At 43.9% G+C, this 25,576-nt stretch overlaps 1 protein-coding gene across 1 annotated transcript in view; it reads right to left on the minus strand.

Moving 5' to 3' along the window:
* Positions 1-25,576, minus strand: part of WNT2 (Wnt family member 2) — a 39,368-nt gene that overhangs the window by 11,190 nt on the left and 2,602 nt on the right. Inside the window, exons 2-4 of the mRNA XM_038753144.1 lie at positions 22,172-22,395; positions 15,033-15,310; positions 5,951-6,215 (exon numbers count right to left, since the gene is read on the minus strand). Coding sequence (XP_038609072.1) covers positions 5,951-6,215; positions 15,033-15,310; positions 22,172-22,395 — 767 coding nt within the window. The remainder of the gene's footprint in view (positions 1-5,950; positions 6,216-15,032; positions 15,311-22,171; positions 22,396-25,576) is intronic.

Below are 25,576 nucleotides of genomic sequence, written 5' to 3' on the forward strand. Positions count from 1 at the left end.
TGCCTAGATTGTGAGTTCCGGATGGGAGAGGGATTTTGCTGGATCTATCTTGATTCTACCCCAGGGCTTAGAAGAGTGCCTGTTACATAGTAAATGCTTAACATGTACACAGTTATTATGATTACCTTAAGTAGATCATCTACAGTGGGGGGTGGGGGTCGGAGAGCCTCCCCACCTCCTCCTCCCCAGGTCAGTACACTGTTTGGGACCCTACTTAATTGCAGGAAGGAAAGGACAGATAGCACCTGTTGGCTATAATCATACTGTCAGCAGGACAACTGCTCACCTTTTTTTTTTAAAAAGGATATTTGCTAAGCACTTACTATATTCCAAGTGCTATTCTAAGTACTGGGGCAGAAAATAATAAAATAATAATAATAATAATAGTATTTGTTAAGCACTTACGATGTATCAAGCACTGTTCTAAGCACTACTGTAGATACATGCTAATAAGATGGGATACAGTCCCTATCCCACATGGGGCTCACAATCTTGTCTCCATTTTACAGATGAGATAACTGAGGCACAGAGAAGTGGAATGACTTGGCCAAGGTCATGCCACAGACAAGTGGCTGAGTTGGGATTAGAACCCAGGTCCTTCTGACTCCCAGACACGTGCTCTATCCATTAGGCAGTACTGCTTTCTGAATGCAGAGCACTGTGCTAGGCATTTGGGAGAGTATACACTAGGACAGAGTTGGTAGACACAATCTCTGCCCTCAGAGATCTTTCAATCTAGTGAGGAGCTGATGACTTAGTACAATGTTCAGCACACAGTAACTATCCAATAAATAATAATAATAATAATAATAATGGCATTTATTAAGTGTTTACTATGTGCAAAGCACTGTTCTAAGCACTGGGGAGGTTACGATAATAATAATAATGGCATTTATTAAGTGCTTACTATGTGCAAAGCACTGTTCTAAGCACTGGGGATGTTACAAGGTGATCAGGTTGTCCCATGTGGGGCTCACAGTCTTAATCCCCATTTTCCAGATGAGGTAACTAAGGCCAGAGAAGCAGCATTGTTCAGTGGAAAGAGCCCGGGCTTTGGAGTCAGAGGTCATGGGTTCGAATCCCGGCTCCGCCACATGTCTGCTGTGTGACATTGGGCAAGTCACTTAACTTCTCTGAGCCTCAGTTACCTCATCTGTAAAATGGGGATTAAGACTGTGAACCCCACATGGGACAACCTGATCACTTTGTATCCCCCCAGAGCTTAGAACAGTGCTTTGCACACAGTAAATGCTTAACAACTGTCAAAATTATTATTATTATTATTATTATTATTAAGTGACTTGCCCAACGTCACACAGCTGACAATTGGCGGAGCCAGGATTTGAACCCATGACCTCTGACTCCAAAGCCCGGGCTCTTTCCACTGAGCCATACTGCTTCTCCATCGATCAATAAATACCATCGACTGATTGATTGCTAGGCATGAAATCTCCTTTTAGGCTCTGAAAATGCCTGCTGCATTTACTCTGATATCCTCTCTGCTTTGAGGTATTTTGTAGAGGCCCAAATCCCCAGTGGAAGGCATCTGTATATCTCAGCTCGATGAAACATGATGCCAAATCCCCAATACTATGGTTTATTGAGACAGAATGGGTTTACCCCAGATTAGGTGCGATATTTTGGCATAGAGTGCTACGTTTTTCTGGTTCACAGATGTGTGGTCTTTCTCTACTCTATTTTCACAATTTTACCCAACTCCCAGGACCTGGAGCACAAAGAAGCAGTAAAGCAGGGCCGTAAACAGTGCAGTACAAGGTGTTCCTGGGACAGAGGTGAGCCTGGGAACTGAGTGAGCTGTTGAGATTTAATGCTAAAGATTTTCCCTCATTTGGGAATTTTGGGCCATGTCTTTTGAAATATCTGTCTTGGGTCCATTCTGGAAAATTATTCTGACTGTAAGTTCCTTGTGGACAGGGACCACTTTTCCCTTTGTAAAAAATAAATGGTAATCATTACTATGTGCCGGCCACTGTACTAAGCCCTGGGGTAGATACAAACTAATCAAGTTGGACACAGTACATGTCCCACAAAGTCTTAATCCCCATTTTCCAGATGAGATAACTGAGGCACAGAAAAGTTAAATTACTTGCCCCAGCAGACAAGTGGCGGAGTTGGCATTAGAACCCAGGTCTTTCTGACTCCCAGCCCCGTGCTCTATCCATTAGGCCTACCCTGCTCCTCAGTTGTGTTTTCCAAACTGCTTAGAACAGAGCTCAATACACTGCAGCTGCTCAGAAAATGCCACTGACTGATTGTAAATAGAGGGTATTTCTCTTATTCAAAAGGAAGGGGAGGGGAAATCTATTACTCACCATTCCTCTGCCTCTCCCATGTCCAAGAGGAAAGCCAGTAACAAGGGCTGTTCATTTTCTATGAGCGTTTAAGCTGAAATTGTGCCAGTGCCAAAACTATCCTCACATTAGATTCCTTTGCAAATTTCATCGGGTTCTTTCCTAATGAGATTTGAATGAGTTTCCTTTCCACATGGGCCACTTCTGTGTCCCCAGGTGATTCAAGGCTTGAATTGAGAAGTAGCGTGCCATAGTGGATAGAACACAAGCCTTTGACTTAGAAGGACCTGCGTTCTAATCCCACTCCTCCACTTGTCTGCTGTGTGACCTTGGGCAAATCAGTTAATTTTTCTCTGTCTCAGTTACCGCATCTATAAAATGGGGATTAAGACTGTGAGCCCAATGTGGGGCTGTGTTCAATCTGATTTGCTTGTATCCAGCCCGGCGTTTAGTACAGTGCCTGGCTCATAATAAGTGCTTAAACCATTAAAAAAAAAAATCAGGATGGTCTGCTGTAATTTGGGCAAACATGGGGATAAACAGGTTCAGACTTCTTGATTTGCTGCTTCCAGCCCTCTCTTCCTTCTGTTCTTTTTAGACTGCAAGAGGATTCAGAAAGAGGGACTCCTTGTGCCCCATTAACAATTGAGGCATTTGTTAGGTGCTTACTATGTGCCAAGCACTGTATTAAGCGCTGGGGTAGATTCAAGATCAGCAGGTCCCCCATGGGGGCTCACATTCTAAGTAGGAGGGAGAACTGGTATTACTGAATCCCCATTTTGCAGATGAGAGAACTGAGGCAAAGAGATGTGAAGTGACTTGACCAAGGTGACACAGCAGACAAATGGCAGAGCCAGGATTAGAAGCCAGGTCCTCTGACCTCCAGGCCCATCTTCCTGGTGGAATGATCCTAGACAATACCTCCAAAGAGGTTGCATTCATTTTCCATTTCTGAACATTGGACTTGATGATTTGTTATAAGCATTTTCTCTCCTTCTTCCTTGGTGTTTCAATTTTCCCATTCTTTCATTCATTCAATCATATTTATTGAGCACTACCTGTGTGTAAAGCACTGTGCTAAACACTTGGGAGGATACAATGCAACAGAGTTGGTAGACACATTCCCTGGCCACAAGGAGCTTACATTCCTAGGCTGAATTGGTGGGGGCAGTCCTTGCTGCTTGAGGGCCTGAAAATAGACATACTCATCACTTGTTCTCTAGGGGCAGAGCTGGTGTTTGACAATTAAGTCCTTGACTTATGTACATATCTGTAATTTATTTATATTAATGTCTGTCACTCCCTCTAGACACTGTAAGCTCATTGTGGTCAGGGAATGTGTCTATTTACAGTGCTCCACACACAGTATTTGCTCAATAAATACAATCGACTGACTGACTGTCTGGCTCTTCTGCGATAGGATTTTCTCAGCAGTGAGTCTGTTCTCCCATTAGACTTGGAGGATCTTCTGCAGGCACCCGAGAAGCCAATAACTCTAGCACCTTAAGATGTTTTAGCTCTGTCAGCTTGGTCAGCTACTGCCTGTTGAACCCTTAAGTTTGATCTCTGATCTTAAATTACACTTCTCAAAACATCTACTTCTATGGGTACCCAAAGGTGGAAACTGCACTTCTGAAGAAATATAGATCATCTCTATAGTAGTTTGGTACCTCAGCATTCTGGGTCTTGTCATAACGACAGGCTAGCATACTAAAGACTCTAACACCCTTTTCCGGGCCCTTTTCACCATTCTTCCCCTCCTATTCTATTTCCTCCACAGTGTTTGTGAGGAAGAGCACAAACTTGAGATATTCAGGTTTCAACAAAAATGACATGTCCAGCTTAATTGTTGAGGTCCACTGCCTTATGTTAACAAAGAGTTAAATTTGAAGGAAGTCTTTTAAAATATGTCATGACTGACAAACTCCCTAGTTTGTATTTAGTGAACTGAAAGGAAATTTTCTGCCTGAAAGAATTTTTGTCACTTCCAAAGACACCTAGTTCTCAACTAAGGAGAAAGGCTCTGAGATAATTCAGCTGGATTTAAGGGATTAGTAGATAGAGATAGACTGGGAGGTGAGAGATTTTGCACTTCTCAGACTAAAGGCATTTTGTAAATCCAAACCATGGCCATTACTGAGGCCATTTCTACCAATGCACCGTAGCCCTGTGGAAAGAGGACTGGCTTGCTAGTCAGAGAACCTGGGTTCCATGCCAGGTCTGCTACTTGCTTGATGTGTGTCCTTGGACCAGTCATTCAAACTTCTCTGTAAAAGCAGAATTAGATACCTGTTCTCCCTCCTACTTAGAGTGTCAGCACTGTGAGGGACAGGGACTGAGTTCAACCTGATTATCTTGTATCTACTTAACACATAATGAGAACTTTACAAATATTATTATTATTATTATTACCATTAGGGACTGTGAGTCACTGATCATTGTGGGAAGGGAAAGCGTCTAACCTACTCCACTGTACTGTACTCTCCCAAGCACTCGATAATTACTATTGTTGTTGATGATGCTTAAAGTTTACAAGCTACTATCATGGGGCAGTGTCTTTCTATGGGTAGTACTCATCCCTGTGGTGGTGCTCCAGAATACATCTTTCCACTGGGTAGGAGAATCCGGAGATGTTGATCGTCACCTCTGAGCACAGCCAATTCTCCTCTCCCCAACGGGTGTTGTCCCCACTGATTTCAGGAGGTAAGAAGAGTGACGAGGCAGACCAGCAATGCAGGTTTAAGCCTCTCTAAGTAATATGCCACAGACACAGTCCAGGTAAAGTCTGGGCCTATGCACCTACTAAGCTGGGATGATACCAACTTTCATAGCCCGGCCCTGGACAATTTTAGAAAACTAAACAAATTACTGGGAATTTGAACCATCCCATTTAGACTGGTCAGCCTCCCTGCTACAATCCCTATGTTATTTCCGCACCCTTTAGGGTGCATAGTTAGGCTCGAGTGGGCTTGGGGGTCTTCCCGGTTTACACCCCACAGCATTCTGGAACTTGTAGTTTAGGCTACTTGAAATGTCAGGGGACATTAACACCATCCTTCTCTCCCCATTCTTCTTCCTCTTCCTTTCTCCTAGTTATCACAAGGGAAGGGGAAAGCTTGTAAACTTGAGATGGTAGTTCAGTCAGTTTAAGCATTTGAAAGGAAAATTTGTAGGTTGGGCATGTACAATTGTCTTTCTTTAATGACTAGTGACCTGCTTCTGTTCTGTGGAACAGTGGAAAAGTGACTGTAATGTCAGGGCCAAGGCTTGTCTGATGTTCTAATTGGGAAGACACTATCATTTGTGGAACTCTCAAACGAGTTTGAAAAGCACTGGCGTGGAAGAGAAGCAACAATGCCGGATAGCCTCCAATTCCCAAAAAGCCGAACATCCGGTGCGAACTTGTCGGATTTTCAAGTTTAGAACCAGAATTGTTACAGAAGAAGGGTAGTTTAGATAATTGCTAATTAGCCTTCTGGGATTCAGGATCTTTGACAGCCATTTTCTCTCCGTCAGCCTTATGAAGAGACAGTTCTTTTGAAAGTGAAATAACTACAGCAGCTCATTCCTGACCTCTTGAGGTACCCTGATCAGAATATTTTAAATGAAGATGACTAGGTAAGATCTGTCTTGCTTACCTGCATCCCGGTCCTTGATACAGTAGTCTGGAGAGTTCTCAAAATACACCAAGTCATTTTTGGTTGGTTTCTTGAACCTCTTGTTTGCTACGGTGAAGCCGGTCCCGTCTTGATTCATGACCACCTGAATGGCCCCATTGTATTTTCTCCACAGATAATCTCCTGTTTTCCTAAAGTCCGCCATGGCGAGCCAACAGGTCCTCAGAGTACAGGATCCACTCACCCCATGACATTTACACTCTTGCTTCAGGAACCGCTTGACGGCCTATCGGAAAAGACAGTGAAACATAAGCAGGAGAAAAGGAAGTGAAAGAGGTTTGTTCATCTGAAAGTCTCTCTTCCCTCTCATTAATTTTGGAGTTGGCCCAGAAGCCTCCAGCACTAGCCTCTACTAGAACTGTATAGCACATCCTCACAAATAAAGATGATTCTCATATCTTTTGGATTTTCTTCAAATATCCTCTCCAATCCAAGAGTCTAGCATTGTTTTCTCTATTGAATTTCCGTTTCACTCACAAACACAGGCACACAATTCAGCTTTCTTGCTAAATTATTTGAGAATACCTTTGTCTCTGGCCTTTAACGTCTATGAAGGATTATTTTATCCATTTAAGATAGGGATCAAGGAGTAAATTTCACTGTTGCCACACCCAGTACTCTCAAATATGTTATATTTATGTTTATGTTAAGAGAAGCAGCGTGGCTCGGGGAAAGAACCCGGGCTTTGGAGTCAGAGGTCATGGGTTCAAATCCCGGCTCTGCCAATTGTCAACTGTAAGACTTTGGGCAAGTCACTTCACTTCTCTGTGCCTCAGTTACCTCATCTCTAAAATGGGGATTAAGACTGTGAGCCCTCCGTGGTACAACCTGATCACCTTGTAACCTCTCCAGCGCTTAGAACAGTGCTTTGCACATAGTAAGCACTTAATAGATGCCATCATTATTATTATTATTATTACTATTATACGTCAACAAAAAGCAAGGCATCACATCTCATTCCCCATAAGCCATTTAAATAATAAATGTACTTTCAACAAGTCATCTTCTTTGGCATTCAAACCTGTTGAGGAGGAGTAGTAGTAGTTGTAGACTGTAAGCTCACTGGGGGCAGGGAATGTGTCTTTTTATTGTTGTATCGTACTCTCCCAAGTGCTTAGTACAGTGCTTTGCACACAGTAAGCGTTCAATAAATACGACTGAATGAATGAACGAATGAATGAATAGTAGTAACGCCATTTATTGAGCACAAAACCCCAGGAAGACTGGAGGCTGCTGCAGTGATTGCTATGGCTACCTGCGCCTTGGACTCTAAGACATGAGAAGCCTGAAATTCTGTTCCTGTAGACACAGCACCCTACTGATGAGGTTTTTATTTTGTCTTTTTGTCTGTGTTGTGTTTTAATGTTTCATCATTCCTGATAAACAAATATCACAGCTATTATTATTATTATTACTATTAATGGCAACCATTCTCCAATCAGCAAAATAACTAGCCTTCCCTCCCAGTACACCCTTGTTGTTATTGTGGTTCCCTGGACAGGGGCGTGTGGGTTGCTTATGGCCCTGATCTCTCTCTCATTAGACTCTAAAGGAGTTTGAGGACCAGGACAACCTCTGTTATTTAAGCTCTAAGCAGATAATCCAGAGTTTGTACTCCAGGAGTGCTTATTGACTCGTTTTCTCCTTTGGAACTTCAAAATGGAAATTTATAGGTATGCCAAAGACAACTTCTGAAGTCTTCCTCTTTTTTAAAGGCTAAGCCTTAAGATCCTCCGCAGTCTTTAGCCTCTTTGGGGTGTGTGGGGAGGGTGGGATCATTAATTGACCCATAAATACATCACAATAGGATTTTAATTGCTTAATTGTTAAATCCTTTGGTACTTACTTTTGATCTAATGCTTAAAACTTTGATCTTGGGTGCTTAAACCTTTGACCCCTGGAAGAGTAATCTTTCAGGAGTCAGGAAAACCACTCACTGCAGATTTCTATTCATGGTAGAAAAGTGTGCTTTTTGAAGGAAGTGGAGAAAGGACGCAAGATGGTAAACTGTATGCTTACCAGTACTAGGTAAAATACTAGATTTCAGTTTCCTGGGTTATCGTATTTCTGCAATTTGTATTTTATATATAGCTGGATAAAAGCAATTACCCTGCATAGACAGGTTTAATGAATAAACATGCTTAGAAAATTGTGTAAGAATGCCAAATGGCCATGTTTTACGAATTTATTTTGGCCTCGGGGCTAGTTTCCTTTCTGCTTGCCCTTATTTTGCCCAAGTCTATACTAATTTGCTTAGCTGATTTGGAATTTTTTTTCAATCTTTGGTCCTCTCCTGAGAAATATTTTAGTGGAAACTAGATTTGAGTTTTCTGCGTCTAGAGAAACACAGCTGACCATTGCACTTCCTTTCATTTTAAATTTAAACTGAGATCCCTGCTTTGATTTGTGGATTCCCTGGAGATTTGGAATTAATGGCCCATGCGATTCTGTTTCAGATGTCCTGGCTCCAACCACCTGATTCTGGCATACCACCCTTCCACCCAACCTCAAAGAGCCCACAATCTGCTGTTCTCCTACTCATATCTCAATCAAATCATAATCAGTCACAAGTAATCAAGCAATGAAGCAGTGTGGCGTAGTAGGAAGAGCATCGGCCTGGGAGTCAGAAGCACTGGGTTCCTATCCCATCTCTGCCAGTTGCCTGCTGTGTGACCTTGGGCAAGTCATGTAACTTCTCTGTGCTCCTGTAAAATGGGGATTCAATGTCTGTTCTCTATTCTACTTAGACTGTGTGTCCCATGTGGGACAGGGACTTTGTCCAACCTGATTAACTTATATTTATTCCAGCGCTTAGGACAGTGCTTAACAAATACCAAAATAAGAACTATAATAATCATGGTATTTATTGAGAGCTTACCATATGGACAGCACAGTATTAAGGGCTTGGGAGAGTACAGTGGAATAAGTAGATGCAATTCCTACTCTCAAGGACCTTATGATCTAGTCGGGGAGACAGACATTACAAAAAATTACAGGTAGGGGAAGCAACTTCAAGGATAAGTCCGTGAATGCTGTGGGAATTCAGATTTCTCTGTTCTTGCTTTGCTCGGAGTTATTTTTCCTCTTTTTTTCTGGTATTTGTTAAGCACTTACAGTATGCTGGGCACTGTTCTAAGCACTGGAGTAGATATAAAGTAATCAGGTTGGACACAATCCCTGTCCCACACGGGGTTCATAGTCCTAAACCCCATTTTAGAGATGAGGTCACTGAAGCACAGAGAAGTAAAGTGACTCACCCAAGGCCACACAGCAGATAAGCGGCAGAGCTGGGACCAACACCCAGGTCCTTCAAATTCCCAGGCCTGCGTGTTTATTTGGCAACTGGTGCCCAGTTTTTCCTTCTTCCACAGACTTAGAGAGTCTGTATTGCGGTAGTCCAGTGTGAGTCCAGTGGTGTTGTGGGAGTGCCAGTCCAGATCTGGAAGTCGGAGGATCTGGTCTCTGGACCTAACACTGCCACGTGCCTACTGGGCAATTTTTGAGCAATTCATTTGACCTCTTCACTGTCTCCCTTGGCAAAATTGGGAAATAATACCTGCCTTTCTCTAACCTCACAGGGAAGCCATGAAGACAGAAATAGCTTAAGTAATCAGTCAATTAATCATATTTATTGAGCACTTACTGTGCACAGAGCACTGTACTAAGCATTTGGGAGAATACAATATAAAAGAGTGGGTAGATACGTTCTCCTCTCCTATGAATTGATGCTTTGTCATAGCAGGAGAGTTTGCATATGGTGATGAAGCTTAGAACAATGCCAAATAGGGCTACCCATAATGGAAAAGTCCCCCTTCTAGACTGTGAGCCCGTTGTTGGGTAGGGACCGTCTCTATATGTTGCCAACTTGTACTTCCCAAGCTCTTAGTACAGTGCTCTGCACACAGTAAGGGCTCAATAAATATGATTGAATGAATAAGCTGAAGCATCAGACAAAGTCGATTCACCTGTGCTGGGGAGCAGCAGCATGGGAAAGAATCAAAGGCAGATAATCAAGTGATCAAAATGACAACGGATGATCAAGAGACAACGGCAGAGACCTAAGTTTTTACTGCATGGAAGATGGCAATGGTAAAAGACTTCTGTATCTTTACCAAGAATACTCTATGGATAAACAAAGCAGAATGACCTTGTGTCAGAAGATGAGACGTTCTGAAGAGGGGGTGTCCATGAAGTCTCTATGCGTCTGGAAATGACTCGACAGCATTTTAAGATGAAGTGAAGTTCCCTGTCCACCACAAGCTTACAATCTAAAGGGACAGCTCTTTGGAAATCAAAGTGTTGCATAAATCAAGATATCATTTTGGAGTTTTTCATCTAAAATAGGGCCGACAAACCACAAGCTCAGAGTCAGAGATGTTCCTGAACTAACAGTACCAGATAACTTTCCATTCTCATGGAAACCTCCTCTGTCATGAATCCTGGGACCAGGTCTTTCCAAGAACACCTCCCTTGTGGAAATGACCAATGGGAATACCCATCTATTTTTTTAAAAAATTAACTGTAATAGCAAGACTCAGAAAAATTCCAACTCCTTGTCTTTTTCGCTTTGCGCTTTCAAAGTAGAGTTTGGGCTTGAAAAAAGAAAAACCTAAAGAAAAATGAACCCGGACTCATATGAATAAGCTCCCTGCTCTCATTTTCTATTCACATTGCTGGGCAGCAGAAACCCTCCACACATCTCCTCAGATGCTCCTGTCTTTTTAACCGCAAGAATCTCCTTGGATGTGAAGATGAGAAGCAGCATGGCTCAGTGGAAAGAGCCCGGGCTTTGGAGTCCGTGGTCATGGGTTCAAATCCTGGCTCCACCAACTGTCAGCTGTGTGACTTTGGGTAAGTCACTTCACTTCTCTGTGCCTCAGTTACCTCATCTGTAAAATGGGGATTGACTGTGAGCCCCCCGTGGGACAACGTGATCACCTTGTAGCCTCCCCAGTGCTTAGAACAGTGCTTTGCACATAGTAAACGCTTAATAAATGCCAATAAAAAAAAGAAAACAGTTTTTGAGAATCCGAGATTCCCCAAGTAAAGAGCAAAGAAAAGCCTACATTAATAGGCTTTCTGTTCATATGCGACTGGCTCCAAATGCAATTATATCCATCTCCTTTCTTCACAGCTCTATTTCTTCAGATATACCTTTCCCTCCCTCCCACTTGCTCACTCCATACCTGTTCAGAAGAAGAAGAAGCTACTGGTGCTCATCAAATTGGAGGAAGGAGGAGTTGGGGGGTTGACAGAGGGGGTGAGGGCTCCACAAGCCATGACTGTCCCTGTTCTATTACTCCTGTTCTCAAAGTCAGAGAATGCAGCAATGCCAGAATTCACTGGGTCTGCTTAATGGCTAAGCACATTCAGATTCTGATTTCTCTAGAAAAAAAGCTTGATCTCAGAAAGAGCTTGGTTCCAGCTCATTCCAATGGAGAAGAATCTTACTTAATTCTTTAATCAATCAATCAGTGGTATCTATTGAGTACTTACTATGTACAGAGCACTGTACTCAGCACTTTGGAAAGTACAACACAACAAAGTTGACAGAAACATTCCTGGACCACATCTAGCTCACAGCCTAGAGGACCTTGAACAATCCCTGCCTACCCACCGGGATGAATGTCTACAATTCTTTTTTTTTTTAAATCTGTATGTATTCATTCAAGGATGAACTGATCTAAGACTCATAAGCCTTTGCTGGAAAGGAGTATATTTGAGCCTGGCTGCCATTCACATCTGTAAAGTCAGGAGCCATGTGATTTACAGTTAAAGTAGATTTATATTACTGTGCACTTAAACTTCAGTTAGTCAAGCTCCACTGCTATATTGTACGGCAGAGCTGAACATATATTCATGAAAATAAAGATTTTATTTGGGCAAGAAAAAAATCCACCTCTGGAATAAAGCAGGAGCATCGCTTAAATGCTGGAGATGGTAGGGGGTAAAAAGATGCATCTTTTCAGATACAGCCAAAGGGCTCTCTTATTGCCTATTCAAGGTCTTTGTTACAATTAAGCAGCACATTCCCATCAAATACAGTACATTTTATAACTTACATATGCTGCATAAATGTCTAGGCAAAAGGTCAGCGGGCATTTTTTTCATCTCCTTGCACAACTAGTAATTGACAATAGTTGCAACAATTGCACAACCAATGACTGTTCTTGGCAGCTGTTACTACTTTATGGCTATAAGTGAGCAAAATTAAGGAATGCTGATTTTTGCCTATCAAGGGAGGTACTATTTGTAAACAGTTCAGATCACACTCATCAGATTTTTTTTTTTTTTGGCTGACCAAGTGCCTTCTCTTTTCAAAGGAAGTTTCTTTCTTATGGAGCCTGAGAAATAGTTTTCCAGTTGATTTCTCCTTTCTCTCTTCTCTCTCCCTGACATCTTGCTGGGGACTCCTGTTTTCACCGTGCTACTTTCTGCATTGTACCAGTGAAGTTTAAAAGTCAGGGATCATGACTTGCAGGTTAAGCACCAATTTGATTCCTCCATCTCCCTCCATGGACCTGTTTAAGATACCCACTGGGAGCCCATGCAGTATAAGCTTATTGTGGGCAGGGAATGTGTCTGTTATACCGTTGTGTTGTACTCCCCCAAGCACTTAGTCCAGTGCCCTGCACACAGCAAGTGCCCTGCACACAGCAAGTGCTCAATAAATATGATCGATTGATTGATTTCCTGGCAGTGGGGAGAATCCATAAGGGAGAGGGCAACCCTGTCACACCATCTGTACTTGAGGCATTTGATTAGGGGGAATGAAGGGTTAGTAGTCACTCTAAACCCCAACTAGGCCTATGAGAAGCAGCATGGCCTAGTGTCAAGAACAAAGGCCTGGGATTTAGAGGCTCTGAGTTCTAATCCAGGCTCTGCCACTTAATCTAAGGAGTGACCATGGACAAGTCACTGCTTTGTACCTCAACTTCCTCATCTGTAAAAATGGGGATTCAATACCTGTTCTCCCTCCTACTTTTGTTTTTATTCTGACTTTGGTTCTTATTTTGTGTATTATATAATAATAATAATAATAATGGTATTTGTTAAGCGCTTACTATGTGCAAAGCACTGTTCTAAGCGCTGGGTAGGTTACACATGATCAGGTTGTCCCACGGGGGACTCACAGTTTTAATCCCCGTTGTACAGATGAAGTCACTGAGGCACAGAGAAGTTAAGTGACTTGCCCAAAGTCACACAGCCGACAGTTGGCGGAGCCAGGATTTGAACCCATGACCTCTGACTCCAAATCCCGGGCTCTTTCCACTGAGCCACACTGCTTCTCCTAATATTATATATTTGTTCTAATCTCATAAGATGTCTTAATATTTTATTATTTCATTGCTCTTGGTGTATCTTATCTCCAGTCCTCTCCCTGACCTTTATTCAAAGATCGAGAGCCCCTTGAGAGACATGGTTCATGTCTTATTTCCACTTGTGTACTACTCATTTCATTAATTCCATCATATTTATTGAGCACTTACCATGTGCAAAGCACTGTACTAAGTGCTTGGGAGAGTACAATACTACAACAAACAGACACATTCTCTGGTCACGGCAAGCTCACAGTCTGGAGGGGAAGATAGTCACCAATATATACAAATAAATAAATAAATTGCAGATCTATACATATGTGCTGTGGGGATGGGAGGGAGGATGAATGAAGGGGCAAGTAAGAGTGGTGCAGAAGGGAGTGGAAGAAAAGGAGAGGAGGGCTTAGTCAGGGAAGACTTCTTGGAGGAGATGTGCCTTCAATAAAGCTTTGAAGTGGGGGAGAGTATTTCCCAGAGCTTAGTGTAATGCTCTTCACCCAGAAAGTGTTTAATAAATACTATTTCTACTTCTACAACTATTATTTCTTAGACTGTGAGTCCCATGTGTACAGGGACCATGTCTGACCTGATTACCTTGTATCTACCCCAGTGCTTGGAACAGTGCTTGGCACACAGTAAGTGCTTAACAAATACCACAACTATTGCTATTATTATTATCGTGATTATCTGCTTCCAGACTTCTGAAGAAACCAGCATGAAAGGGGTTGCCTTCCTTCTAGACTATAAGGTTGTAAAGCCCTCTAGACTGTGAGCTTGTCTCTAGAATGTAAACTCGTCTCTAGACTGTCAGTTCATTATGGGCAGAGACCGTATTTGCTAACTCTGGTGCACTGTACTCTCCCAGCACTCTGCATATAGCAAAAGCTCAATAAATATCACTGATTGATTGATTGACTGATTGCTTGGAAGGCTGCTAGCCAATTCCTCTCCCCAACATTCACCCTCCTTTGCCAGAGAACTTCTAAGCAGCCCTATAAGGAAGAGGCTGATTCTTTTGTCTCAGAAAGGATTTACAGAATGGTTTCTGGTGGCACTGGCCCCCACTAAGAATAATACTAATTGGGGCATTTGTTAAGCGCTTACTATCTGCCACACACTTTACTAAACACTGAGGAGGATAAAAGCAAATCAGTTTGGACAGAGTCTCTGTCCCATATGAGGCTCAGAGTCTTCATCCCTGTTTTACAGATGAGGTAACTGAGGCACAGAGAAGTGAAGTGACTTGCCCAGGGTCTCACAGCAGATAAGTGGTGGAGCCAGGATTAAAACCCAAGTCCTCCTAACTCCAAGGCCTGTGCTCTACCCATTAGACCATGCTGCTGCTTTTAGGGCACCCTCCCCACCCCCCGGCCCTTTAGAGAAGCAGTGTGACTCAGTGGAAAGAGGTCAGAGTCAGAGGTCATGGGTTCAAATCCTGGTTCCACCAACTGTCAGCTGTGTGACTTTGGGCAAGTCACTTAACTTCTCTGTGCCTCAGTTATTTTCCCATGGGAGAACCTTATCACCTTGTAACCTCCCCAGCATTTAGAACAGTGCCTTGCACAAAATAAGTGCTTAATAAATGCCATTATTATTACTATTATTATTATTAAGGCTGCATGAGGGCTATCAGATGCACTTTGGACATTCAAGCAGCACCAATCCTGGGAATGGAGAGCCTCCATGGCAGAGGGTAAGCACTCCCACCACATCTGGGCCCCTACCTTCCTTCCTGCTCGGTTGTTGTGAAGATTCATTAGGGCTCTGGCATCTTTTCCTTTCCTCTCCTTGGCGTCCACAAATGCCCGGGCGAACTTGATGCCATAGTCAATGTTATCGCTGCATCCGCCCCAGTCGAAAGTGCCCTTGCTGTCCTTGGCAGAGCCTTTCTTCTTGGGGTCACAGGAACAGGACTTGAGCTCCCCTTGGCTGCAGGCCCTGGTGATGGCAAAGACAACTCCCGCAGAGGAGATGGCATAGACGAAAGCAGCCTCCCGGCTACCTGCAATGAGAATGCCCATCTCAAAGACGCCCCGGAGTTTCCATTACTGTTATCCCTTGGTGCCCCTTATTTTCCATTTGCTCACTGACCAAGTATACGTGGGTTTTAATAGCACCTCTAATTATTTCAGAAATGAACTGATTCAATTAAAATGGAATTAAAGAGAAATTCATCCATTCTAAATCATTTTAGAAACGATTCGGGACAAATCACATTTCTCGCTGGAAGCACTGCTCTCCGTATAGCTCCAAGTTACAGCAGTCCAGAAAGGAGTGGCTCAGTGGGTGTAGAAACTTCAAGAGGATTATAAGACAAAGAGGCAAAAGTGGCAACAGCACTGGGTGGAAAACCAACCTCACAACAGCACACAACTTTACCGTGGGATCGTCGTCTACTAAGAGGGTCAATGTTACATTTACTTCTCATTAAATTTGGTGGTCTCGTCCTATTTTTCACCTCGGGAAGCTCAAGTGCTGAGACTCAACTGCACAGCACAGCATGCCAGGGGCCGACCTGAGAACAACTCTAAAGGATGACTCTACTAGCAAAATTCGTAGATAATTCACCCCACCCCGTACACTTTGATTTCAGTTAGTAGGCTATATCAGGAAAAAGGTCATTGTCTACTTAAAATATCCAAATCACTGATGTCCAAGGGAATTTAGAGGCCAGAATCATCTGTGTAATTTTCTAGTGTGGATCCACACTAACTACTGCTGGCTTAGCATCGACTTTCAGGTTGTAATTTAGGTTGTAATTCAGGTTCAAGGGAATGAGAACTGAATGCGATATTACCAGGTTTAGAGCATCCCGTGTGACTGACTTCTCTCCGGGATGCGGGATTAATCACTGATAGAGGTTTAAAGAGAGTAAAAGGGCGAGGGGGTTTGGCTGGGAGAAAACATGTTTTCTGCTTATAATTAGGCCTGTGCCGTCATGCCAGACAAACCACTTGGTGTACTTTCTTCAAAACCTGTTTTATTTGCAATCTGGCCAGTCATTTTTCTCTTCATGCTGAAATGTCCATATTTCAGTGTAGTAACTCTGTTAAATTGTTTTAATAATCTGTAGTAAGTCATAATAGAGCACTGTGGTATAATGAAAGATATAAGACTCTTTCATCATCATCAATCGTATTTATTGAGCGCTTACTATGTGCAGAGCACTGTACACTCCTCGTTTTTCAGGCAACGCTCTATTTCACTGTCATTAGAAGGCTTCTTCCTTCACGGTTGCCACTGTAAATATATTAGCAAGCAATTGAGAAGCTGAAAAACCAAGTACCAGCACAAGGCTTGAGCCCAGAAAGCCGCTAGGTGATTCAATAGGTATGTCAAGAAGAGTGTGACTTTTTGAATCATGTATCAGGGAGGAAAAAAAAATCCCCATTTTGCAGGGAATTTCTGTTCTTTTCACTTTGTCGCTCAGGGCTAAATTTTGCAATATAGTCTATACAATATTTTCCTACGACTTTATTACTAAAAATCAGGAAACCATATCAACACCCTATTAAATTACACTTACCTCAGCCCTCTAAATACACTCTCAGACACATTCATTCATTCATTCATTCAATTGTATTTATTGAGTGCTTACTGTGTGCAGAGCACTGTACTAAGTGCTTGGGAAGTACAAGTTGGCAACATATAGAGATGGTCCCTACCCAACAGCGGGCTCACAGTCTAGAAGGGGGAGACAGAGAACAAAACAAAACGTATTAACAAAATAAAATAAATAGAATAAATATGTACAAGTAAAATAAGGTGGGGATGGGGAAGAGGGGGAGAGGAAGGAGGGGGCTCAGTCTGGGAAGGACACACACAGACACACTCTCTCTCTCTCTCTCTCTCTCTCTCTCTCTCTCTCTCTCTCATTCTCCAAGCAGTGACTTGAAATAAATTGCCTGAATATTTGCCACAAGTAGCAGTTTGCTTTCTCCAGAGGCAAACGTGATGATCAGATGTCATTTCTACAAGGGATTCCAACTAGCAATATAAGGATCACGAATTTCAATGGGAAAGTTCTGTTTGGAGAAATAAGAGTGCAGACAACCAAACCAGATACAAGGGGGAAGTTGAGAGAAACTGTGCCATTTCAAAACATTCTCGGAAATGACTGGAGGGTAGAGCCAGTAGAGCTGAGTTGATGAGATTGGTCTTCAACTGGAAGACTGATATCCTGTGTGAGTTTTCCTCATCTAAGAATCACTCCATAATGGATTTTAATCTTAGCAGGTGCTGCAATAGGTAGAACCCTTATGGGAGAAGGGGTAAAGAAGGAAATAATAATAATAATAATAATAGTATGTGGTAAGTGCTTACTATGTGCCAAGCACTGTTCTAAGCACCGGGGTAGGTACGAGGTTTTCAGGATGTCCCACGTGGGGCTCTCAGTCTTAATCCCCAGTTTACAGATGAGGTAACTGAGGCACAGAGAAGTTAAGTGACTAGCCCAGGGTCACACAGCAGACAAGTGGCAGAGGTGGAATAAGAACCCGCTGACAATAGCCTATCGATGACCAAAAACATGTCTTAAAGAGGGTATTTTTACTTGGGGGAGGGATCAGCCTCGTAGAGTGGGCATCAAAAGAGACTCCTCCCCAAACTGGTGACTGGTGGCAAATAAATCTTGCAAAGTGCTTGGCTTTGCCATTGGGTTACATTAGAATAACTGTCTTGGAAATAATGTCAAATTTAGTTTAGGACTGGAGAAAAGATTAAACTTCTTCAACACTTCTTTAAATTATATATTATAAATTATTTATTCATAATAATGTCTGTCTCCCCCTCTAGACTGTAGGCTTATTATGGGCAGGGAATATGTCTGCTGCTCCTGTTGTAGTGTACTCTCCCAAGCACTTAGTACAATGATCTGTGCATAATAAGGGCTCAATAAATACCATTGATTGATTAAGATTTAATAATAATTATAGTATTTGTTAAGCACTTACTATGTGCCAGAAACTGTACTAAGCGCTGGGGTGGATACAAGCAACATATAAAAGGCATGGAGGCCGAGTCCTAAATGCAGAGCAGAGGTTTGCTATTTCACAAGAGTTGGAGTCTCCCGTGCCCTGCTTAGTACAGTGCCTGGCACACAGTAAGCACTTAAAGAATACTGTAACTATTATTATAGGTCTGTTTCTGCAAATAAAGAGTTGAGGTTGGTCAAGCAAATCCAATTCATTCACGAATGTGGCATCAGATGTCACCTGGGAGGATATGGTGAGCACAGGTTGGAGCAGAAACTGACTTAGACTCTGAAGCTAAAATCTTAAAATCACTTTCAGCTTTTTGATGGAGGTGGACAATAATAATAACAATAATTATGGTATTTGTTAAGTGCTCACTATATGCCTCCTTCTCGCCTGTCCCGCCATCGACCCCTGGCCCACGTCCTCCCCCTGGCCTGGAATGCCCTCCCTCCGCACATTTGCCAAGCTAGCTCTCTTCCTCCCTTCAAAGCCCTACTGAGAGCTTCCCAGACTGAGCCCCCTCCTTCCTTTCCCCCTTCTCCCCCTCCCCATCCCCCCCGCCTTACCTCCTTCCCCTCCCCACAGCACCTGTATATATGTTTGTACGTATTTATTACTCTATTTATTTTACTTGTACATATTTACTATTCGATTTATTTTATTTTGTTAATATGTTCTGTTCTGTTGTCTGTCTCCCCCTTCTAGACTGTGAGCCCGCTGTTGGGTAGGGACCATCTCTATGTGTTGCCAACTTGTACTTCCCAACAATAAGAATAATAATAATGGCATTTCTTAAGTGCTTACTACGTGCAAAGCACTGTTCTAAGCGCTTAGTACAGTGCTCTGCACACAGTAAGTGCTCAATAAATACGATTGAATGAATGAATGAATTTAGCTTACTTGCAGATGTTTATTCTATGTATTTTATTTTGTTAATATGTTTTGTTTTGTTGTCTGTCTCCCCCTTCTAGACTGTGAGCCCACTGTTGGGTAGGGACCATCTCTATGTGTTGCCAACTTGTACTTCCCAAGCGCTTAGTACAGTGCTCTGCACACAGTAAGCGCTCAATAAATACAATTGAATGAATGAATGAATGAATGAATGAATGAATATGCCAAGCACTGTACTGAGAACTGGGGTGGATTCAAGCAAATCGGGTTGGACACAGTTACTGTCCCACTTGGGGTTTAGAGTCTTAATCCCCATTTTACCGAGAAAGTAAGTGAGGCACAGAGAAGTGAAGTGACTCGCCCCAGGTCAGCCAGCGGACAAGTGGCAGAGCCAGGATTAGAACCCAAGTCCTTCTGACTTCCAGGACTGCTCTCTGTCCACTAAGTTCTGCTCTGGAAAGACTCCGGTTTGCTCGGATGAGGGCTCAACAGCTCAAACACAATCAGGGCTAAGAGGTGGAAAACCTGAGAGCATTCTTGGAGGTCAGTCCCACAGAGAGTTCCTCAGCGTGTTCTTCCCCAAAAACCCACCCTCTCCTCAAATCCTCTCTAGGTCTCGCTCAACAGGCAGCTTCCTCGTTCCCCTTCACCTAGGGTCCACTTGCCGATAAATCTGATCTTCCCCTCCATTCCCCCCAACCCTTCCCATTGACATCTCGAGTTCCCAAGAGGCAGCTTGAAACACAACTGCCCCTTGCAGCTCCAGGATTTGAATCCCCCGCGCCCCACACCGAATAATTAATTCATAAAATCTTTGGAAGGCTTTGTTGGAATTGCATGATTATTTCCAGAATAAGCAGTCTGGGGCCAAATTCTGCCCTAATACAGTCAAAGCGCTAGTCACGCTGATTTAACGGGGGCATGCGTGCGTATCTAAGGATGGAATCTGGCCCTCTCTCAAGAGGACGCAAAGAAGATGAGCCTTGAATCATGTGAAAATTGTATTTTCTGCTTGCCTCTGTGGACTCCATCCTCAGCTGAAAAATCTGAAGCAGAGTCGAGATCACCGCTTCACCTGAGACCTTAGTTCAGTTTGTCCAATTTTCCCTCACAACTCGGCAGTTCTGACGGAAATGAAAACATTGCCAACGTTTCCAGGGAATATTTGATGAATGAATCAGTAGGTTAGGCAGGTATATTATTCTTGGGGTCAACGATCATAAATTACACCTCTCTTCATTTTGGTCTGATTTGTGACCTAAAGGTTTCTTGAATACAGCTCCAATAGAGAGAATTCTAAGGGCATTTTTAATAGGCTCGTGTTCCAGATATGACGCTTTTAAAGCCAAATGTGAAGGTGCTTCAAAGTCACAAGAGAAGCACTTTGAAGATGAAAAACCCTGCTAAATCTCAGTGTACTTCATGCTTGGAGGTCTGCAAATAATGAAACCAATGACTACACATCCTGCATATTGGTAAGCCCTTTCTGACAAGGAGAGGCATTTTAATTGAATCATTGGTGAGCTAATCTCTGTAAACTCTTGAAATGCCATTCGGCTGAAATTGCCGTTAACCTTTTAAAATTTGCTCCGCAATCTTGAAACACCAGAAGGAATGCAGAAGAATCCAGCAGACAGACTAGAGAAAAAATTCACAGTATAACAGTAAATTAACTCTAGGGATACACTAACAGTGAGAATATGGCTCCCGGGGGGCATTCTAGAGACACTCAGCTATGCGTTTGGCCTCATAAAACCCTAGGGGTGTGATGATTGCATGGTAGAAACACCCTCTGTTAAACATTACTGAGTGTACAGCCGGGAGGGTTTTCACAGGGGTAGGGTTTTGCTTGGGATGGGTGGGACATAAACAAGTGTAAAATTCCCCGTTTCAGATGTTCCCACATTGACTGCTGTGCTTCTGCCAGATTTCCAAAGAGCAAATGTGCTGCCCCGGGTCAAGGGAAATTTAGAGGATTCTGTTTCAGCAGGGAGACGCCCCCACTCCTCCCCGATAAGAGAGGACGAGTAAGCCTTCTTCCCGGGATCCACATATGCCCCCCGGGGAACCACTTTTCCATTCTGTTGCATTTTCGAGGCTAGGGCCGGCAGCAGCTCGGGGGTCTCCTCCTGGGTAAGTCACGCTTGGGTCGGCTTGAGCCAAACTCAAGGGCTCTGCAGATGCCGAAGGCATCCAGGATTGGGAATTTAAGCCCGGTTCTCCTTTTGGGGGCCATGTCTTCATCCAGGAAAAGAGGAGAAGAAGCCCCGGCCTTGTACAACATAGAGCACAATGAAGGAAAACTACCCTGAGGAATTTAGGAAAAGTGAAGCACTTTCCTATGAACAGCGCGAACCCCAGCGTGACTTTCTGAATAGATTCTGGACTCAGTGAAGTCTGATCTTGTAAAAACCATTCCATTCAATCGTATTTATTGAGCGCTTACCGTGTGCAGAGCACTGTACTAAGCACTTGGAAAGTACAACTCGGCAACAGAGATAATCCCTACCCAACAATGGGCTCACAGTCTAGAAGTGGGGAGAGAAACAACAAAATAAAATAAGTAGACAGGCATCAACCACATGTGCTTCGGAGCACTTTGGTCCAGGAAGTTGAAGCGGATCTGCTCTCAATGTCCCCTTCTACCTGGTCGAAGGGCACAAGATGTGGCACGCTTTAATAGTGGACACACCATGGGCCTGGGAGTTAGCAGGTCACGGGTTCTAATCCAGCTCAACCACTCATGGGCCACTTGGGCAAATCACTTCACATCTCTGGGCCTCAGTTACCATATCTGTAAAGTGGGGATTGAGACTGTGAGCCCCACGTGGAGCAGGGATTGTGTCCAACCCTACTTGCTTGTATCCACTCCAGCCCTCGGCACAGTGCCTGGCACGTAGTAAGCGCTTAACAAATACCACAGTAATTATTATAATTATTATTATTAACCCAGATCAGGGGAGCTCCTTGGCTCCAGTGGACGGGGGGAGACTTACTGCGCAGCAGGACTCGGCCGAACAGGCTGTGGTCCCGATCCAAGGTGTTGCAGTTCCATCGGTGTTGGCGGAACTGGTGCTGACACTCCGCTGTCCACTCGGCGATGCCCAGGCCGATGGAGCGCATGACTTCCGGGTGCCGGTGGCACAATTGCCGCTGGCGGCTGATCAGGCCTGGCACGTTGTCACACATCACCCTCGAGGAGCCCGCCGCTCTCATGTACCTGGGGGAAGAAAACACGTGGGCACAGGGAGGAAGGGCAGGAAAGGGGCCAGAGCGGCGACTTTGGGGTGGCAAAAGAGAGTAGGCAACCGTCACAGCTTAAGATCTGCCCTCTCCTCTCCATCCAAATTGCTACCACGTTTATCCAAGCACTCGTCCTATCTTGCCTTGATTACTGCATCAGCCTCCTTGCTGACCTTCCAGCTTCCTGTCTCGCCCCACTCCGATCCATACTTCACTCTGTTGCCTGGATCATTTTTCTACAAAGCCAATTATTCCATGTTCCCCACGCAAACATCTCCAGAGGTTGCCTATCCACCTCCACATCAAACAGAAATGCCTTATTATTGGCCTTAGAGCATTCGATCACATTGTCATCATCACCGCCTCTCCCCCCTCACCTCACTGCTCTCCTACTACAACCCAGCCGGCACACTTCTTTCCTCTAATGCCAACTTACTTCACTGTACATTTGATCTCGTCTATCTCATCATCATCATCAATCGTATTTATTGAGCGCTTACTGTGTGCAGAGCACTGTACTAAGCGCTTGGGAAGTGCAAGTTGGTAACATATCTTGGCACGGACCTCTCACCCATGTCCTACCTCTGGCCTAGAACGCCCGCCCTCCCTCCTCATAACCAACAGACGTCGACTCTCCCCACCGTCAAAGCCTTATTGAAGGCACTTCTCCTTCAAATGGCCTTCCCCAACTAAGCCCTTATTTTTTCTTTTCCCACTCCCTTCTGCGTCACCCTTGCATGATTTCATTCATTCATTCATTCAATCGTATTTATTGAGCACTTACTGTGTGCAGAGCACTGTACTAAGCGCTTGGGAAGTACAAGTTAGCAACAAATAGAGAGGGTCCCTACCCAACAGCGGGCTCACAATCTAGAAGATTTGCACCCTTATTCATCCCTCCCTCAGCTCCCCAGCACTTACGTACATATCCGTAATTTTATTTATGTGTTTATATTGAAGTCTGTCTCCCCCTCTAGACTGGTAAGCTCGCTGTGGGCAGGGAACATGTCTACCAACTCTATTGTACTCTCCTCAGGGCCTAGTACAGTGCTGTTCACACAGTAAGTGCTCAATAGATGTGACTGACTGATAGGCAGGCTGAGACAAGACAGTGGCTCTCTACAGGGAAGGGGAACCGACCAGAGAGGTTCCCGCAAAGCCAAAGAGAGGCGGATCGGATATTTGTGTGATAATAATGGTCACCTTTTGTAAAGAGACAAAAATGCTTCTCAAATACACTGTTATCACAGAAATGTCCCACTTTGTTGGACCCATTTTATAGGCAAAAGATCAATATTGAGGCATGGGGAAGACACCTGACAGGTCCTCTGACTCTTGCCCCAGGCCATTAGGCCAAACCCAGCCTGTCAAACCTACACTAGGAGTCACATAATGGGGACCCAACCAGCAAAGTGATTACACAGATTCAACGAAAGAAAGGAGGGAGAAAAATCTATATTTGGGAGAGAGTTGAGAGCAAGACCCAACCCACGGTGCCTCTAGAGGAAATCCTTAGGGAAATCCAGTTCACGGACATGGAATAGGACCTGATGAGGCTGACCTTGGAATAAAATAACCTAAATTAGTGGTGCCATTGGCTGAGGACTTAAATAAACTGGGGCTGAAATTTTCTAGGGATTATTCTTCAAAGGAGCGGAAAAAAAAAATCAAAGACAGATGATCGGCTGGGGAGTAACACTAATTGTTGAGGATAAGCATAAAGACGAAAATTCCTGGAGAGAAAACAAAGCCAGGGAGAAACAAATGCAAAATACAAAATAACCTGAGTAGCGTTAACATTTGAGGAAAATGAATGAAGGGCTTGGGTCCAGTTCCGGGGATATGCTGAGAGAAAATCACCAGGGAGGCATTTTGAAGGCAGTCCAAATTCTTGGCTGGGGATTCTCCCCACCTACGTTACCCTGCCCAGGAGGGAGGCACAGTGAAAGGGAAGTAACTTTGTAAACGGAAATCTTAACAGAAAGGGAACCCAGCCAGCCAAATGCTGGGGTTAGGGCTACCACCCAGAGTGTGTTCTGGATGGTGTACACACAACCTGGAGGAGTCAGCGTGGCCTAGTGGAAAGAGCACGGCCCTGAGAGTCAGAGGACCTGGGTTCTAATCACAGCTCCATCACTTGCCTGCTGAGTGCCCCGGGCCAAATCACTGTAACTCCTCCTAGCCCTGGTGAAATGGGGACTAAAACAACTGTTCTCCTTTAGACTGTGAGTCCTGTGTGGGACAGGGACTGTAATCCAACCTGACCATCTGGTATCTACCCTGGTGCTTAGCACAATGCTTGACACATTGTAAGCACTTTACCACAAGTACTATTGTTATTATCATTACAGACAGATACCTGGCATTAACAGAATCACATCGATAGAGGGGAACATCCCTGGGATCTTGTAAATCTGACGGGGGCAGAGAGTAACCCACAAAAATCAATGAATCACGATACTGACTGAGCGCTTAGAATGTGTAGAGCTCTGTACTAAGCACTTGGGAGTGTCCAACTGAGTCATCAGACATGTTCCCTGCCCACGATGAGCTTACCAGTCTAGAGGGGGAAGGGCATGGCTCAGTGGAAGGAGCCCGGGCTTGGAAATCAGAGGTCACGGGTTCTAATCCTGATTCTGCCACTTGCCAGCTGTGTGACTTTGGGCAAATCACTTAACTTCTCTGTGACTCGGTTACCTCATCTATACAATGGGGATGAAGACGGTGAGCCCCACGTGGGACAACCTGATCACCTTGTATCCTCCCCAGCGCTTAGAACAGTGCTTTGCACATAGTAAGCCACTTCCTTCCTGCCCCCCTCATCCCCCTCTCCATCCCCCCATCTTACCTAGTTCCCTTCCCCACGGCACCTGTATATATGTTTGTACATATTTATTACTCTATCTATTTATTTATTTATTTTACTTGTACATATCTATTCTATTTATTTTATTTTGTTAGTATGTTTGGTTTTGTTCTCTGTCTCCCCCTTTTAGACTGTGAGCCCACTGTTGGGTAGGGACTGTCTCTGTATGTTGCCAATTTGTACTTCCCAAGCGCTTAGTACAGTGCTCTGCACATAGTCAGCGCTCAATAAATACGATTGATGATGATGATAGTAAGCGCTTAACAAATGCCGTCATTATTATCTTACCACC

Source organism: Tachyglossus aculeatus, chromosome 10 (genome assembly GCF_015852505.1).
Source record: "Tachyglossus aculeatus isolate mTacAcu1 chromosome 10, mTacAcu1.pri, whole genome shotgun sequence".
Classification (NCBI taxonomy): domain Eukaryota; kingdom Metazoa; phylum Chordata; class Mammalia; order Monotremata; family Tachyglossidae; genus Tachyglossus; species Tachyglossus aculeatus.